General features: G+C 44.8%; 1 protein-coding gene across 3 annotated transcripts in view; it reads right to left on the bottom strand.

Annotated features, from left to right (window-relative positions):
* Positions 1 to 19,792, bottom strand: part of Arhgap26 (Rho GTPase activating protein 26) — a 400,407-nt gene that overhangs the window by 265,085 nt on the left and 115,530 nt on the right. For all 3 annotated transcript variants that reach the window (XM_037197112.1, XM_037197113.1, XM_037197114.1), the window contains exons 5-10: positions 19,551 to 19,652; positions 17,919 to 18,029; positions 13,788 to 13,892; positions 12,260 to 12,389; positions 8,671 to 8,771; positions 2,698 to 2,792 (exon numbers count right to left, since the gene is read on the bottom strand). In XM_037197112.1, coding sequence (XP_037053007.1) covers positions 2,698 to 2,792; positions 8,671 to 8,771; positions 12,260 to 12,389; positions 13,788 to 13,892; positions 17,919 to 18,029; positions 19,551 to 19,652 — 644 coding nt within the window. The remainder of the gene's footprint in view (positions 1 to 2,697; positions 2,793 to 8,670; positions 8,772 to 12,259; positions 12,390 to 13,787; positions 13,893 to 17,918; positions 18,030 to 19,550; positions 19,653 to 19,792) is intronic.

The raw sequence follows: 19,792 nt of genomic DNA, 5'->3' as shown, positions 1-19,792 counted from the left end.
CAACAATATCAAGTCACACTTGATCCTGATAGATTACCACATTAACAACGACTACACAACTTTTTTTGTAGTAGTTGATCCAATCTACCCACAACATACTCGGGGGACATTTTAGCTCCTCTGTTGTTTCCTCTTTTTGTACCCATTTCCTAGGTGCCAACTTGCCCTTTGACCTCTGCTCTGTGGCACAGCAAGTGAGGCAGAGGAATCTGAGAGAGGCATAGTCAAGAGAACCAGAATCGAGCAACAGCCCCTCCCTGCAGATGGGCACTGGTGAAAAGGACAGGGTGGGAGTCCTCAAGAGAAGGGACTCACAGCAGAGTTCACCAGGCAGCTGCCACTCGGCACACGGAACTAACTACCTTTTACTCCTTACAATGCCAGGTCTCAGGCTGTCCAAACATCCAGAACAGAGCTCAACCTGGACCATAGGAGGATTTCTGGTGCTTAGATAAAAAACAGCATTCCTCCTCGGGAACTTGTGAAACCAGTTCCCATCTGCCAAAAGGCATCATTTCCCCTCACCTCTTGCAGAAGGGACATATGGCTACCTGTGGTTGCATATCAAAGCTCATACCAGCCCTCAGGCTCCCTTAGTATCACAAGTACCAGTTATACATTTTCAAGTCCCTACCCCTACCAGGCTTTTCACTCTCCTTATAACCCACTATTCTCAGGGGTCTTACTCTTTCTCTTTCTGTCTGTCTATCTATCTATCTATCTATCTATCTATCTATCTATCTATCTCTATCTTTTTATTTTCTTGCTCTCTCTATACCCTATTCTATCTTGTTACCTCACTATCTATCTATCTATCTATCTATCTATCTATCTATCTATCTATCTATCTCTATCTCTTGTTATTTTCTTGCTCTCTCTATACCCTATTCTGTCTTGTTACCTCACTATAGCCACTATTTTCTATTCCTATGCTATGTATCTCGACCATGTTCATCTATTCTTTTTCTTTTCTATCTTCAGATGCCTCATTCTCTCTCTCTCTCTTTCATATCTACAATAAAAATCTTCCTTAATAACGGAGGTGGTCATGTGGACAGTTTCTTTACCCCCCTTCACAGACACCCAAATCTCACTCTGTATGTATGTGAGCAATCTACAAGCCACTGAAGTCCAACAGGAGGGGCAAAAAGGCAATGCTGAAATGTAGCCTAATCCATGAGGTCTCAGGAACACTGAAAGGAAAGGCTTCGTACTCCTCCCAATCCACCCTGCTGCTCAGTGGAGACTCAGCAGTCTCACTTTGGATTCCTGCCAACCCATCTGCCTCAAGTCACTGAGGAATCAGATAGGTTCTGAGGAGAAATGGACCCCCAGGTCTACTCAGTATGCTAGGTATGAAACATTTACTCTTGGCTTACACTTTTAGCCCACAAAGACCCCCCCCTTTTCTGTTTTGGGGATAGAGTCTTGAATTCCTGTGCTTAGATGATCCTCCTGCATCATCTTCTGAAGAGATGGTATTATAGGTGGGCATTCCCATGCCTGGCTTGCAAAGGTTTTTATGAACATGATAAAGGTGGGAAGGTTCAAATAAGTGTTATCAAGAGTTGAAGTGAGCCGGGCGGTGGTGGCGCACGCCTTTAATCCCAGCACTTGGGAGGCAGAGCCAGGCAGATCTCTGTGAGTTCGAGGCAGCCTGGGCTACCAAGTGAGCTCCAGAAAGCGCAAATACATAGAAAATCGTCTCGAAAAAAAAAAAAAAAAAAAAAAAAAAAAAAAAGAGTTGAAGTGAGATAGAGGCACCAGAGAGAGCTGTAACTGTCCCTAAAGTAACTCTCTACAACTTCCCAAGAAGTCTTCTGAAGACATGGAAAACACTTTAGCTCCAGAAAGCATCATGGACCCTAGTGAAATGCTGTGGTTTTTTAAAAAATAAGAAAGAGATTGCCTGGGTATTGCAGTGAGGTTTAAGGGCCCTGGTGCTAGCACTGCTGACTTGAAACAGGCAACTCAGGTAAGCTCTGTATGAGGATTTCTCTGAAAGAACCCACTGCCAAGGAAAGTGCCTTAAAGAACTGGAATCCTGTTAAATAAGCCAAGTACCATGGGATGATGTACCTGAATGAGAAACAGTATAGATCTAGAGGAAAACAGCATAAGCTATCTATCTATCTATCTATCTATCTATCTATCTATCTATCTATCTATCATCTATCTATCTTTCTTTCTATCCATCTACTTATCTATTTTTCTTTCTTTGTTTCTAGCCATCTATCTATCTATCCATTCATCCATCCATTTATGGCTGATTAAACAAGTGACTTGTCTTTTCTGAGTGTGCACATAAAGTAATTACAAGCCTTAAAAATTATTTGAGTGAAAGATCTTCCACCCCAATTCTTATTTAATCATTGCAGTAATTTTTTAAGAAAAAACCCACCAAGCAGCAGCAGTTACAATCAGGTTGAACAGACTGCTTTCTTTAAATATCTACCCTACCTCCTAGAGACATAGCACACATTCCTGAGCATGGAAGCACTAGCATTAAAGTAAAAGCAAACAAACCTAGTGATTCAGTCCTGAACTAAACAATGGGAGGCTGAACTGACCTTCCGCAATGACCTAGCATCCGGTGCACACTGGACACAGAAGAATGGGATGGGGCACAGGGGTAGAGACGCTGTGCCTGAAGGGAGAGGAAAGAAATCCAATATAGCCACAATTTGTTCCTCTCACCTGTCTACGGCTTCCACATCAAAGCAGAATCTCTTCTCGATGGAGTCTGTCTTCCGCCTCGTGCAGGATTTGAGGGTGATGGACTCGTCTTCTCCCTGGTGAGAAGACACAGGCCGTCAAGGTCAGGCCAGAAGGCGGCTCTGCTCCCCTCTAGGACAAACATGGCACACACACAGGATCTCACTTCAGCTTCTCAAATCTGTGTGTTCACAGCCTACTGAGAGGAAGGCCAACCACAGAGCTTCTCAAGCAAGAATCTCCTCCAGCTAGGATCTGCACCCTACTACTTAGTTAGCACAGGTAGAGCACGGCTGCCTCTCCACAGGAGCGTCGGCTACTACTGTTTTAATCAGGTTTAATTTACAGAGGTGACAAGACTTGAAATCAACAGCCTCCTCCTAAGTGAGTATCTGTGATCTTGGGTTAGTCATCACTTCTTCAAGAACACCTTTCTGAAACGGTCAAAGACCCCTCCTAAGTTATGCTCACATGGCACCATGTACCTCTCCATCCCCATCGTACCAACCATAGCAAAAACTGTCTGCTAAGGAAGATGAGGAATAAAATAATGTCTTCCCATCACATCTTATGGGAAGTTTACAAGACTGTGAGCACCCTAAGGACACAGACTGGGGGTCTTTGCTTACTATTCTTATATCTTCTGAACCCACCCAGGTCCTGGATAGAAGCAGCGTTCAACATATAACAGTTTTATTGATATATAGCATAGGATAAATTGCATGTGTTTAATGTATACAATTTATAACTGTCACATCTGTAGACATCCATGAAGCTAAAAATGAATCTGAGAAAAATTCCTGCCAAATATTCTCACGACCCTTGGTGATCCACCTGCCTCCTAGTTCATCTCCAAGCAACCACTGGATCTTCTCTCTGCTGTTATGGGCTGGTTTGCATCTTCTATAACCTTATGCAAATGCAGACACAGAGTAAGTATCTGGTTCTTCCACTAGGCTCGAGTATTCTGTGGTTCATCCATATAGCACATATCAAGAGTTGTTTCTTTTTACTGCTGGGTGTGTGAGTGGAATGGGACAGTCATGTCACAGTACTGACTGCCTAGAAACTCAGAAAAAACTATCCTCAGCTTCTTTCTGTCACTGAGGAATCCATTACTGTTTCTGTTTCTTCTCCTTTTTTCTAAAAGGGGAAAATGATCAAACTTGCCTGCTCTGTTGACATAAGATGGAATGTGACTTCAAAAGGTGGATGTAACCACCCACTAAAGTCAGAAAAGCACACAACATAGCCCCAGGAAGAGACCATCTATGTTCCCACACCCTACATCTTTGCCCACTTACTGAATAGCAAAGATTAGTTTTGCAGATTGAGAATTGATCTTTATTCACCCTGTACGATGTGTAAGTATGTTAAATAAAAACTGAAAGAAGTTGCCTAGTAATCCCAGCTACCTGGGAGGCCGAAATAGGAATGTCATAAACTTGAGAGCAGCCTGGGCTATATGAGTTCAAGGTTAGTAGACAACCTATCTCAGAACAAAAGGGCTGGGGATCCGGCTCTATAATAACGTGTTTGCCTAGAATATGGGTGATCCTAGATTTGATAACTAGCTTCACAGGGGGACACAGTTTAAGATTAGGGACCTATATTGGGTCTGGGAAAAAAAAAAAAACAGACTACTCAACATGGAGTCACGCATGCAAATATTCTCCATTACAAAACCAAGCTTTTTTTAAATCTGATAGCCCAAGAAACCAGAAGGGGCTGGAGAGATGGCTCGATGGTTAAGAGCACTAGCTGCTCTTCCAGAGGACCTGGATTCAATTTCCATCACCCACATGGCAGCTCACAACTGTCTGTAACTCCAGTTCCAGGGGATCTGACACCTTCACACCAATGCACATAAAATAAAGTTAAATAAATCATGGAGGAAGAGGGGGAAAGGAGGAGGAGGAGAAGAGAAGAAGAAAATCATTAAGAAGAAGGAGGAGAAGGAGAAGAAGAAGATCATTAAGAAGAAGAAAGAAGGAGGAGGAAGAGGAGGAGGAGGAGGAGGAGGAGGAAAAAGAAATGGGAGAGAATCCAATTTCTCAAACAGATTTACTTCACCTGGCAAGGAAAACTGAAGTTTTCTCTGCCTCAATTATTACACACACACACACACACACACACACACACACACGGGGGGGGGGGGGGGCTAGCCTGATGTTAACCAACTACTTTTTTTCCACTGTTTGCTCTCCTGTCCTCTCTTTACAAAATAATAGTAAGTTCATGTTATCATTGTTTGCAATGTTGGAGATGAAACCTACAGCTTGCCACATGCTAGGCAAGAGTTCTTTACTGACCTATACTCCCAGACCAGGGGAAATCACTTTGAAATGACCAATTATTTTGTGCTGGTTCTGAATTCTTCAGCCTTCCTCTGACTTAAGGCTAATTTCTACTGCTTGCCTTACCACGTCATTTGTTCTGTTGTACGTAATAGCGATGCCTGATTCTACAACTGAAAATAAAGCCAATTAACATCTTTCAACCAAATGAGTCTAACTCAGTCCTTTGATAAGCGTACTCACCCAAACAAGAAATCTGACCTTGTTGATGTCCAACTATAGTTCAGATTTAATAGCTATGGGCCAGCTTCTACAATGAAAGTGTAGATGAAGTACCATGAAAAAACTGTGAGGGACATCTATAAGGGACCATCAGACATTAGCACAAAGGAGGAAGAGCTGGGCATAGTGGCGCACACCTTTGATGTCAGCACTCAGGAAGCTGAGGCAGGCTGACCTTGTGAGTTCCAGGCCAACCTATTCTTGTCAAGTTTTAGATCAGCGAGGGTTACAGAGTAAGACCTTGTCTTTAAAATTAAAAAAATTAAAAGGAGGACCACGAGATTTTTTTCTGAGGATGCAAGGAAAAAACTGTAAAGACTCTCTGCTGAACTCCTTACAGTGTTAAAAAGCAGGAGATTTCATCACCTGAAAAAAATTGTAGCTCTGCTATGATGGTTAAGATTGCCCACTTGGCAGAATCACCTAGAGAACAATCCTCTGAGCATGCCCTTGAGGGTTTACTTGATTCACTAAGATGGGGTGACCCACCCTAAATATAGATGGTACCATTCCATGGGCTGGGGCCTCTGTAGAAAATAAAAGAAGAAAGCTGAGCACCAGCATTTGTGGCTACCTGCTTCTTCACTATGGGTACAGTAGACCTGGCACCTCCTGCTTCTGTCCCATGCATTCCCTGCCATGGTGGGCTGGATCTCCTAGAACTACAAGCTAAAACAAACCCTTCCTTCTTCAAGTGGCTTTTGTCAGTAGATGAAAGGACCCTGTAGTCAGGGCCCAGGGAGCCCAGGAGGAACAGAGGAGAAGTAGGTATAGTCAGAACCTAACGGGCAATGAAGACTGCAGAAGAGTCATGTCGGGTGTGGAAGGACACCATACTCACTACATTAGGTACAAACAACAGTACCAACACATCACATGACTTCTCTGTCCAAACTGTGTGGACATCGCCTCCAGACCCCTACACAGTTGTAACTCCTGTTTCCTTCATTAGAAAACTTGGGGAACGGTGGCATCATGGAAAGAGTTGACTTCAGAAGCAAGAGGTTCTAACTCCAGATGGAGAGGTTAGTATACTCACTCTGGAACTCAGGTATATAAACTTAGAAGTAAATTGATGGCTCTGATCCCCAATTTCTCCCTTGGTGCAAAGGAGGAAAACCAGATCAAATGACACAACACAGGATAATCAAAGAGTTCGGACCACTGCAAAGTGGAGCATAAATATAACCAGTTATGATCAACTTGTTAGAGTAGTATGTTCCTAAGGAGGCCCTTCTCAGACTCTGCCCAACATGCAGGAGCTCAACAACCCACTGACGTACTCTATGGGATCCCACAGAAGTCTTGGAAACCCAAACACCAACCACTGTATGGTTCTCCACCCTTTACTAACGAGGGCAATAAGAAAGGAACTGAGAAATACAACTGAGCTCATTAAAGACTTGGAAATATGGAAGAAGTCCTGAAGCAAAGCCTGTCAAGGGAAATAATGCAGTCAGCTGGTTTCTGGGAGGGGCGATAGGTAGAAAAGGACTATGACCCATTCCAAACAAAGTGGGCTTATTTCTGTGAAAGCCAGGGGACACCTAGTAACTTAGGGATAATTTGTAATATTCTTTTCTAACTCTGTTAACGTGTGTGTGTGTGTGTGTGTGTGTGTGTGTGTGTGTGTGTGTGTGTGTGTGTTTTCCTGAGATTATTTGTAAGTCAATACCACCTCTGCCAAAAGAAAAAAAAAAAAAATGAGAAGTGCTTTCTGACTGCTTGGATACCTGGAAGGGACAGAGATGCTGACAAAAGACTTTATTGTCACTGAAGTAAGAGAGCTCCAGGAAGAAAGGCTGGCAACTGGAGAGCAGAGCCGAGCACGGCACTGTCTGGCACTGTCCGGCACTGTCTGGCATGGTCCAGGCGTGGCTAGCTTCTATGCACTCCCCATTGTACACCTGAATGCCCTCCACACCTTAACTCAACATGGTACACAAAAATGTCCATAGAAGGCCAGCATGGAGGGCTAGCTAAGTACTAACCTACCAAGATATCAGACACAACTGAAAAAAAAAATATTTAAACCAGCAATAGAAGCAGAGGAATTACTCAAAATCTATTCCAGATATTCAAGAAGCTTAAAAACATACAGGCTTGGAATGGAGGCAGAGGTAAAAGAACCACCAGGGGTGGAGGCCAGCCTGACTGCCCGTGAGTTCCAAGCCAGCCTGGGCTCCGAAGTGAGACTCTGTCTTACAGAGAGGGACTGACAGAAGAGGAAAACTATATTCTTAGTAAAACAGTTACATATACTCGCAAGGAAATAGTTGCAAAAAATTAGACAGGCAATATTCAAAGTTGGTAACTGGAAATTCTTTCTCAGTTTTAATTAAAGTAAAATCTTAAATCCAAGGTGGCCAAAATTTTCCAAGCAATCAACTTAAAAAAAGAAAATTCCATCCTAGGATATGATGAAGTGCAAAGTGCTGAGGGTAGAGAAGGTAGGAAGGCAGCCCAAGGGAGACACAGATCATCTCTGTAGGGGAGACATCTGACTGCCAAAGGTACCAGGCAGAGACAACTGTCCAGACGGAGGCAGGCAAGAGGCAGAACCCTGGAGAAGGCAAGGAGAATCCCAATAGCAGTGCTAGGGAGCCTTCCCTAACCTGGTAGTCTCTTCTAAAAGATAGCCACAGCGTATCTTCCATCCCATAGGGCCCAAGACCAGGAGACAGAGGGCAACGGAGGAAGAGAACTATGTCCAGTTAGCCTTGAGTTGCCTCAGATCCACACTGCTTCTATTGTAGCTACTATTGGACTGAACTGAGCCTCAAACTCCTACCCATCAAATGTTCTCCAAATCCCTGATTCACAAAGACTATGCAGAATATTAAGATAGCTGGTATGGCTTTAAAAGTTGCAAGGTTTAGAGGTAACTTGTTAAACAGAAATTAATAACTTAATTCATCTAAACTGCCCACTGGCAGCTCCAGGGATCAAGCAGGAGAGGCACAAATCAGTTTCATAGGAAGATGTCAATTAACCACGACTTTCTAGTAACCCACTGGTATTTGACACATTTAATAGTGTATACATGTAAAATAAGACTCTTCGTTACAGTTTATAATGCTAGCAATCCACTCAAGAGGCAGAGGCAGGCAGATCTCTGTGAGTTTGAGGTCATCCTGGTCTACTGAGTGAGTTCTAGGATAGCCAGGAATGTTTCACAGAGAAACCCTGTCTCGAAAAACAAACAAACAAATAAATAAAATAATGCTAACAATGATTATTCTAACCATTTTCAGGGAAATGAGCCTCCTGCAATTACTGCAGAATTAGACAGTCTTACAGTAAAACATTGGACTCTTAGACATGTATTATGATCATTACCTGTTAGTCAAGCAAGAAATTGTCACAGTGAACTCACCCCCTTTCCTCCTGACTTTTGGTCAAATGGAACCATGGTGATTTGTTTGGAATCCCGTTGGTATGTACAGTAGTGCTTCACCCAAGAAGTTCCAAAGTGACCTGCAAAGGGAATGTTGCCCATTAACCATCTATACACATCCACGGTGCGCTGCAAATCATTAACTACCATAACACAGAGATGGGTCACAATGCTCAGGTACTCAGGCATAATGATCTCCTCCACCCTGACATTCTTTAAGGGATAATATTCTCCCTATACAGCTAGACTGAAACAGACAGAAATTCTGACCCACGGGCTGAAAGCAAAACAAAATCAATGCTTTCCCCACCCAGATATACAGGATCTCTACCTCCCACTAATGCTACATCCAGTGCATCTTCAAACACAGGGGAAACGTCGGTTCCCATCATCAATCTCCACTTAAAGTTTCCATTTTCTCCCCTGACTGAGGTAACTGAGGCAAGAACACAGGAGGGCTCTTCTAAGAACACAGGGCAGTCGCCATTTCCATCTGGGCCATGACATTGTGCCTCCCACACAGCTGCCCAGTGACTAACCTCAGGGCTTCTGACCTACTTCCAAACCCCTAATTTTTACTTCAGCGGAACTCAAAAAGATCTGAAAAGCAGACATGGAAACCTCAGAGACACCAGAGATGCAGACTGGAAGTGACTAAATGCCTAAATGCAATCTAAGGAGTCTGTCTCAAAATTCTCCCCCAGGAAAGAGGGCAACATCACAGTACCAAGGCCCACCAAAGTCTCTGACTGTACCCGGTGCCTGGCCAATCACTTTCTTTTCAACAACAAAGTGCTATCAAAGGAAAAAGGCATTATCAGCCTGCAAGGACTTCAATCAATATTAATTTTAGATGTTTACAGAGATCACACAATAGAAATGTTCAAAATCAACAACGCCATGTAAAGAGAGTCAGCAGCCATTTAGTAATTACTAATGGTTTGGCAGGATTGCCAAATGTAAGTGTGGGATATCATTTACTAACCTGGAAAAGAAACACAGGGACTACAGAGGCAGCTTGGTTAATAAAGCGCTACAAGGGTCCTCAAAACCCACACAAAAATAATTAGCTAATTAATTACTTTTTTAAAGTCAGGTTTATTTGTATACAGTTGGGGAGGTAGAGACAGATCCTTGGGGCTTGTTGGCTAGTCTGCCCAGCCTACTCGGTGACCTTCAGACCAATGAGAAATCTATTCCGGAAAAAAAAATCAAGGTGAATGTCACCTAATGAACAACACCTGAGTCAGTCTCTGGTCATCGTATGTACAGATACACATATATAACCACACACACACACACACACACACACACACACACACACACTCACATTCTCTCTCTTTTCTCTCTCTTTCTCTCTCTCTCTCTCTCTCTCTCTCTCTCTCACACACACACACACACACTCACATTCTCTCTCTTTTCTCTCTCTCTCTCTCTCTCTCTCACACACACACACACACACACACACACACATACACACACACACACAGGCACATGCACATATACACACAGCAATACATTAGTCATTAAAGATAATTTTAAAAATACCAAATATTCTCAGAACTTGGGAGAAGTTCCAGTGACTACACAACTCAGAGATTCCAGAAGTGCTCTGTCTTGACAATGTGGATGTCAAGGTATATAAAGTAATAGATTATAGCCTGTGAGTGAAACGTGAATCTTAAGGGTTTATTGACAATAGAAAGATAGGGATGGACAGACCGTCTGACAAGTGGGCAGATTGATAGACAAGAAGGGTGAGTGAAAAGAAGTAATAAATTCAGCAACACTGGTAAAAGTGGGAAATCTCCATCACAGCACAGATCAGTCTAGGCAAGGATCAATAGGTCATAGCCCTGTGGAGAGAAACATGGCAAAGAGAAAGCTATTTACATAATTGTAAGGTGACTCCCACAGAACACTAGTTAGTTACAAAGAGAAAACAGTGGCCATAGAGTGAAGGGACAACACTATGTCTCGATTGGATGGTGGAAATGAAGACCATCAGGGGACCAACTGGCACCATGACGCAGCATTAGAGCAGAATGGCTCAGGAAAAACTGAGTGTTCAGGAGAGTAGTGCACATATCCACAGCCATACACAGAAAAAAAGGAGGAATGATACGAGTGAAGCTTTGAAAAATTGTGGATCTCGGTAAGTTCATGTTTTCTTTATACCATTCTTGCAACTTCCCTGTGAGCTTGAAATTATCAAAAAACAGTAAGTTCCAAAACTATACTGTATCCTAATGAAATGCTTGAAGTGGTGTGCTAGAAAACCAAAAAAGTAACATATCAGTGACAAGAGCGTGTGAAACGTTTGACTAGAACTGTGTGATGTAATATGAGCATGAGAGAGCAATAATGATTCCACACACACACAGGCGAAGAACACCAGCCTTTGTATTACAGGGGCACAGTGACCTCCATCCTTGCCTTCCTGAGAGTTTGTTTTTCTAAGTTACCACCAACCATGGGCAGTGAGATGAGGTGAGAGAGTCTGCCCATATAGCAAGGAGGGCATCACTCCAGACTCAGGAAATGAAGCACAGAAATGAATGACTTCCGCTTCCTATGACTTATCCCCTCAAGCTCAGTCCTCAAAGAATACTGAATATAAAGCCCTTACCATAAACAGTACTTCCAACCCCACTTCAGTCCCTAGTGTCAGAAGGGAACAATTTTAAACCGAAGCAATTATGTGTGAGCATTAGCACTAGGTATATAATCACTAAAACAAAGTGTTTCTATCCTGCTCCACTTGGAGCTTTTAGGAGTAAAGTCCCTGCCCAAGAGAACCACAGAGAAGAACACAAAACCAGCAGAGGCAATTAGGAGCCATTGCACCTGCTAAGAAAGCATGGAGGGAAAAGGTATGCATGGTGACACACAGGTGTGGGACTCTAGAACTCAGAAGGAAAAGTCAGGATGATCATAAGTTCGAGAGCAGCCTGGACTACTTAGCAAGATCCTGTTAAGGGGGAGGGGGGTGCCTGCTAGTAGAATAACCATGACAGGAAAAAGCTTTCAGTGTCTTATTCCTGGCACCTGGTGGTGCTACCCTGGATGCATACCCTTCCCTGAGGCCTAAGGTATAAACTGAGTCCTCCCTACAAACCGTGTTCAAGCGGCAGCCCCTGGCATTTATCCCTTGAATGTATTGCAAGGAGATAGGCCTTCTCCCTGACTCTCATCTCTGTTTTTACTTTCCATAAAATCCAAGTATTGGGATGAGAAGAGAGGAGAAGAAAAGAAAAAGGGCCTGAGCCATGATTACTCTCAATTGAAAGTAGAATCCCCCAAAACTAAGGCACTCAAGAAGGTGTGACGTGTAACATGTTTCCAGTGCCCATGTGTTTGGGCTGGACTGCACAAGCACAGTAAGACACAGCTTCAAAAAGAGAGCAACACCAGGAAGAAAGGAACTACCTACCACGGAGCCCTGGGGAAATGCAGCGCAAAGGAAACAACATATCACTTGGAAGTGGAAAGACAGTGTGCACGCACCTCAGAAGCAATACCTGCCCAAGGCTGTGAGTGCGTCCCACCCTGCCGTCGGCGCACTTACGTTTCTCCTGCACATAGAGGTACCCTTCCATGGTGTAGGGGCTGATGGTCTTGTGCTCAAGGGGATTTTCCTTCATCTTCTTCATCAGCGATTCCACTTCAGACCTGGTTCCTTCAAAGCGGTTTCTTGTCTGGAATGAAAGGAATTTTGCACAAATGATCAAATGCAGAAAAAAAAAAAAAAATGAAATCTCAGAAGATCAGCCTAGACAGACACCTTAAATCTAAAGACAAATATGAGCATTCAATGGTCTAGGAAATGTGCAAATATCCACTTGTAAAAAAGTACATCTTTGCCTTACAGTCCCCTACCAGAAATGGCTTAAACTCTAGCAACCATCACCATCACCTAGGAAACATGTGAACACCCAGCCTAACTCCTTAAGAGTGAGTGGCAACTCTTGGACCAGGAGAGGGTGTTTAAATAAGCATTCCAGAATAGCATAACTACTTGCACACCTTTAGGATTATGGGCCTCACCATTCCAGTTGCAAGAAATGCAGCTTGCTGATGGCTCATAGGTGGCACTCTCCTAAAAGGGGTGTTACTGGCTTTCTAGGTCATCCCCTCACCCAGAGCAGTCTGAAACCCTGGGCTTCTACTCAGGCTCACTCAGAACCCCCGCAGCACAGCCTAAAGCCTCCAGCTGCATCTGCATTGTAGTCCAATGGCCCACCACCCTCCGTGCTCAGCCTCTCAGAGGCACTGAGTTACTTACTGCCCGTAAATCTCTATTTCAAAGCCTGCCTTCAGAAGAACCCTGGGACTGAGATCCAGCTTGCCTAGCATGTATGATGATTTGTGTTTCATCCTCAGAATGTATATATATATATATATATTATATTATATATATATATATATATATTAATATATATATAATATAACCATGCTTAGTGAAACCATTTCTGACATGACTTGACTTCTTGGTTCTCCAAGTCAACAAAGAACCACCATGTAAGATCCACACTTCTGAAGCCCATGCAGGACAAGTGATGCAGAAATACCCGGATCTAGTTCCTACACAGGAGTACCTTGGGACCTGTAGCCAATCCCAAAGTGAGAGAAGAACTTTCCCTATGACTTATGTCCCAAATCCCCTAAACAACTCTGCACACCCAAAGGTCCCAGGTTTAAGTCACAGACACAGCTGCATTTGGATGGTACTGACTTAGAGGTCCTGTCAGTCTTGCGAAGGCCTAGCAAGAGCACACCATTTGCGTTCCCACCCCTGGACACTCATGCAAGGCCTCGGGTGGCCAGGCAGCTGCTTGCACAGATAGCAGCGAGGCTGGGCTGGGCTAAGCTGGGATCTCCACTGCCAAAGGAAATTCTGACACTGCTGTGAAAAACACACAAAACCAGCAGCAACACTTCCGGGAACAGAAATGATGCCTAGACATTCTAGAAACATCAGATCCCCGCTGTCCTCTGAACCCAGCCAGGAACCCACCTCATTCCAATGTACAAGGAGAACTCAGGAGCAAACACACCCTCTCCTGTTTCCCTCTCTGGTCCCTGCCCCCACTCACATTTTGTATGCTGATGGTCAACTGTGTCTTAAAGTCACCAAAATCCTTGGCCAGCTCATAACCATGGTGATAGAAAGTGAAGAGTCCTTGCAGGAAGGCCAGTAGCTGTAGAGAGGGAAGAAAGGCAGAGGTCACACAAGCCAGCCAAGAAGAGAAAAAGTAACAGGATCTGAGTTTTCAATGCTGTCTGGGAAGCAAACAGGTAGTAATGAGGACAACTAACTCACATTGAGCATCTCTGTGGGCGGAATGCTGTGTCCTCCCACGTCCTGTAATCACTGAATGCTCACACCACCTAGGACTTACTTGTTAATAGGACCCACTTAAATAATAAGGAGGCACCTCTGGAGGCTAAGTAACTTGTCCCCTACTTGGTGATGAGTGTCAGCCAGGATCTGAAACCTGTTCTCCTTGGTGCCATTGCCTAGGAACATCACCTCTTCAGAACTCCAGGCTGAAGCTATGCCTTAGCTGCTGAACATTAAAAACACCAGGTTGTCACATGGACTCAGAAGGCACTGAGGAAGCTAGTGAGCTCTGGGCCTGTACTCTAGCCATCAAAGTCAAATCATAGAAAGTCACCCAGAATAGATTTCCACCAAGGGGCATTTCTGGGCTTCCTTCAACTTCCCCGCAGTAAATATTAAAAGCCCCTTTATGAAGCAACCACACACCTCCCTGGCTTCAGTTATGCTAGGTCCCTTGACTCTTGTTTCAATCCCCTAAGGCTAACAGGTGAGTGTACTCATGGTCTAGTCTATGCCACACCAAGTGGTGAGAACACCTGCTCACCACAGTTTCTCACAGAATGCCTCCGTGTCCTCAACAACTGCCTATGCCCCACCAACAACGTTCCTGTGTATTTCTTCACAAAACTGACACGTGAACCTCCCGGCCCCCTCCCAAGTCGTCCCCAGATGGCCTGCATTCAGAGTTTTGACATGAAGAAGGGGCTACAGCCAAAGGAAGAGCAAGGCTGGGAAGAAGCTGTGCTCTGTGAGGTCACAGCTGTTTGCTGAGTGGTCCACGGTGACCTCCAGACCCCACCACCACCCACTGGTCAGAAGTGCGCCTGTTTCCCTTTGTGCTGCTGCAGTTAGCTTTTCAGGCTTCCAAGAACACATCTGTACTCCTTTTCACCCACTCCACTTTGCAGAGAGGCAGCTCTACTGAGGCCTGGGAAGGGATTTCCCCCTGTACTTTGCACCACTTCTGGCAGGAGTGATCAGCACCAGAGGAGGGTGCTACCAACAGGATAAACCACACGCCCAGCCCAACCTATCACAGAACTTTGTACCAGTGTGACCACAATGGCAGGAATGAGCATATTCTAGGAAGAGTCACGTGTGCCCCTGGCCGTCGGGAGGCAGGCTCACTAGAACTCCTTATGTGTTCCTTTTCCCAGTGTGGCCACACTGAAGAAATCTCCTCTTCACAATTACCTTTGTCATAATTGGTATACTGAGGATGGATCGGCAAACCTACAGGTTACAGCTACTAGGACCTGTACTCTGTCCCTAACAACTTCAGAAGGTCATATAAAACCAACACTATACTAAAATAGTAGCCTGACCTCCCTCTGCTCCGTCCCTTTCTATTCTCATGAGAGGTCGGGGAGTAGGCATCACTCAGAGCACAGATGGAACATGGTTTCAGCCTCATGAAGTCAAGGTGTCAGCATCTACAACCCACATCTCTAGAACATGAGATGTCTCAACAAGAAGATAAAGACTTCAGGCACACATACCAGATGGGTGAGAGGGAGGGAGGGAGGGAGGGAGGGAGGGAGGGAGGGAGGAGGGAGGAGGGAGGGAGGGAAGGAGGAAGGAGGGAAGGAGGGAAGGAAGGAGGGAAGGAAGGAGGGAAGGAGGGAGGGAAGGAGGGAAGGAGGGAAGGAGGGAGGGAGGGAGGGAGGACAAATGGTTTAGATCTCAGAAGTCCAACTTTCTTCCTTCCTTGGACCTCACTATACAACTGAGTAGTATGACTGTGAACTTCTGATCCTCTAGCCTCTACCTCCAAAGTGCTAGAATTACAGGTGTGTGCCATCACATCTGGCCTCTGCAGTGCTAGGGATCAAACCCAGGGCCTTGTGTATTCTAGGCAATCATTTTATCAACTGAGCTACATCTCCACCTCCCGTGTTTAGTTTTCTAGAGGCCAATCACATACATATACTGGCACTTAGAGTTATTTTGTAAGAAACAAGTTAACATGGTTGATAATGTATGTAGGTTAGCCTTCCAGGGAACCTACATGCTTAGCGACCAACACCTGTGTACCCAGAAACCTCATTCAGTGGATTCTTGTAGCTTCCTTTCTGCCTGTAACCAATCAGATACCATCCCAGCTCTCCAAGCAGTAGAAATTCCGATTGTCCTGTTCTATCCCAATCCTAACATTTAAGGGGAGGGTCTGTAATCTGTATGTTAGGGAGCCCCCAGGGGAGTCTTCTGCACAGTGCTGTTGAAACTACATTGTACAAAATGAAGTAAGTCCATGCTCTCACTTCTTTACCTTCATCGTGTGATTCAATTCTCAAAACATCTGCAAGGGTATGGGTTGGTTTTATCCCTATTTTCCAATGAAGAAACACTTAGATGCAACCTTGTGCAAGGTCTCATCTAGTAAGCAGCAGAGCTGGAATGAGGGAATGAAGAAGTGGAGGAGGAAGGGCAAGAGGGAGGAGAAGAAGAAGAACCCAGCAGAATGAGGCAAGCCAAGGCTGCCTGTGCAGCCTGACCTGACAAGAACATGAGAAGTAACCATCTACTGTCTGAGGGTTTGTGCTCGTCAGTCACCTAAACAAATGGATGTGAGACCTTGTTTGTTAAGTATGCCCACTGAAAGATCAAACTCAAAAGTCAGATGGGCCAGTTGGGATAATACCCACCAAAAGCAAGAATTTTCTGCTTAAGAGCACTGTTTTTTAAATTTAGAAAGGTCTTTCTTATGGGAAGTGCTGTGGGATGTTCTGTATGGCAAATGTGTTGCTCTGATTAGTTAGTAAATAAAACACTGATTGGCCAGTAGTCAGGCAGGAGGAAGTATAGGCAGGACAAGGAGGAGAAGAATTCTGGGAAGTGGAAGGCTGAGTGAAAGACACTGCCATCCGCCACCATGACAAGCCACATGTGAAGATGCCGGTAAGCCACAAGTCACGTGGCAAGGTATAGATTTATAGAAATGGGTTAATTTAAGATATAAAAACAGTTAACAAGAAGCCTACCACGGCCATACAGTTTGTAAGCAATATAAGTCTCTGTGTTTACTTGGTTGGGTCTGAGCGGCTGTAGGACTGGCGGGTGAGAGAGATTGGTCCTGACTGTGGGCCAGGCAGGAAAACTCTAGTTACAAAATATTTTTTCAAACTCTTCATACATGAACACATTTTGACAAAATCCATTCTTCTCTCCCCTCTCAACCCCTCCCCTCTCCCTTCTCTATCTCTTTCCCTAACCTTCATGTCTCCATAGTCTTCCTAATGTGGAGCCCATGCTCAGGTGCCACAGTAGGCGGAGCAGCACCACAGCTGAACGGAATCCTAACAAGGATCATACAACCATCAGGTCAGACTTTTCCCCACATGACACTCTTTCATGCCCAGTGGGACACTGGCCAAGTCTGAATTCCATCACCACAGTCCCCTCAGCAGAATCTCTGTACTGCTTTGCCTGTGACAAATCTACCTTATGTAAAAGCCTCCCATAGAACTTGACTGGGGCAGAAGGGGCTCTGAAGCCAAGCACAGAGTGAGAACACTACAGCGCACCTTCCACTGCTTCCTAGAATTACTCCCGTGTGGATGAACAGAAGAGTACAACAAAGCACAACTACTAGCCGGTGACCATTTCCAGGCAACGCAGGAGCCGTGCCCTGGGGAATGGGGCACTTGCCCCCTGCAGATCAAATAGTGTAACAGCAGGCGGCCAGAGGCAGGAGCTGATGCTGGCTGTACCATCTCCATCACTGAGCTGTCTAAAACAGCTCCCATGCAGGCAAGAGGCCAGGGAACCAAAGTGGCAGGGCTCTTCCTGCTGGGCTGGGGCAGCTCCACATTCTCCTGTGTCTGGGGCAGCAGTACCACTATCCTGTGCTGGGTAGTTCAGGTGAAGGTAAACAGCTACTCACAGGCTCCACAAACTCAAACATCTTTCTCTCTTGGACTTCCTGCACCTTGAAGACATACTCCAGGGACACTTCATAGAAATGCTGCCGGACCAGGTCCACTTGGCTGTCTGCCTGCAAACAAGACAATTGAACAGAAAACCAAGTTATCACCTAAGGAATAAGCTAAGCAAGGAGAAAATATATGGTGGTGAATGTTTAAAAGAAACCAAATAGCAAGATACCAAAGAAAAATGGTAAGCTACTGAACACTATGCCAAACACTGGTCTATGGATACACACACACACACACACACACAAATACACATGTGCATGTACGCGCACACATGCACACCCTCTAGCTTGACCTACCAAGCAATTATTTTGTGTTTCTTGAAAGAAATATTCTCCAGAACTTTAAGTTCCACAAGAGAAGATCCTTCGTTTCACTCCCACAAAACACCCATATCCTGAACAGACATCTATAGAAGTGTCCAGTGAATATTAGTTGAAGAAACAAATATTAATTTGGGTGCAAACTTCATAGCCATTGAAGAACACACTACTTTTTAAAATATCATCACCATCCACTAGATGGCAGCAGCATCCCACACTGCTGCCCTTCTAATGTCTTCCCTTGTGGATGTACGTACTCAACTGAAAAGCTCCAAGAACAGGGAAAATGGTGGCAGCTCCATGGATGCCACAATGACTTTCCAAATTAACTACTTTTTAAAAGGACTTCCAATAATGTTCTTTTAAATTCAAATCCAAGAAAACCAGGAGCAGGTCAGAGAATTTCTTCTTTTTTGTGGTGGGTGGTGCTGGGGATCAAACCATGCAAGGCCTTACACTCTGCCATTAAGACTATACCCACAAGCCTTGTTTTTTTGAGACAGGATCTCTCTATGTCGCCCAGGCTGGCCTTGAACTCATAATCCTCCTTCCTTGGCCTACCAAGTGCTGGCATTACAGGTTCCTGCCAATATGCTCAATCAAAGAATATTTTATTTAAAAAGATTAACAACATTCAAAATACATGTATGACATTAAGATACCACTAAAACTAAAAAGAGGAAAAGATAAGTATTAAATGCTATGTTAAAACAATTAGAAGTTATTATTAAGGAAAGATAACCCAAGTATTTCAGATGTCAGTCTGAAGTCACTAACACGAGGCAGGAGAGCAAGTGATCGGAAACACAGCTTTAAGGCCAAGTGGGGGAAGAAGCAGCAAGCAGATGCCAGTTAGAAATGAAGAGGCACACCCAGCGATAGGTACACCCAGAGACAGGCACACCCAGTGAAAGGCACACCCATCGATAGGTACACCCAGAGACAGGTACACCCAGCGATAGGCACACCCAGAGACAGGTACACCCAGCAATAGGTACACCCAGCGATGGGTACACCCAGAGACAGGCACAACCCAAGCAGGAGGCAGTGGGCAGCACTGCTCCTCTGCCACTAGCAGTTTACAGAGCAGGGAAGCTGGGCACAGGAGGGCATGGCCCTGGAGGAGGCTTCAGGATGGAGCCCGTTTCTCAGGTCTCTTCCGGTCCAGGCATGGGTTCACAAACAGCAGGCAGCATATCCACACATCTGCCCAGCACCGTGCAAAAACTAACACTATGTGAGAGCGCTGTGGTTTCTTACCTCCTGCAGCTGGGATTCCTTCTTTTTAGAAGACAGATTCAAATGCTTTTCTAAGATGCCACAATACTTCTCTGTCTCTTTGTCATACTTCTTTTTGGCTTCCTGGGGCAGGGGCAAGGGGAGAAAGAGTAAGGGGTCACAGGAGTGACATCGCCGGATCCCTCGGGACCCTTGTGTGCTCACAGTTCACCATACCCTCTACCCGACATGATGATGCTCCTGCTCTTTAGATAGTGCCCATC

Source organism: Peromyscus leucopus, chromosome 19, assembly GCF_004664715.2.
Source record: "Peromyscus leucopus breed LL Stock chromosome 19, UCI_PerLeu_2.1, whole genome shotgun sequence".
Taxonomy (NCBI): domain Eukaryota; kingdom Metazoa; phylum Chordata; class Mammalia; order Rodentia; family Cricetidae; genus Peromyscus; species Peromyscus leucopus.
The sequence above is the reverse complement of the archived record's forward strand: the minus strand, read 5'-3'. Positions and strand labels throughout refer to the sequence as shown.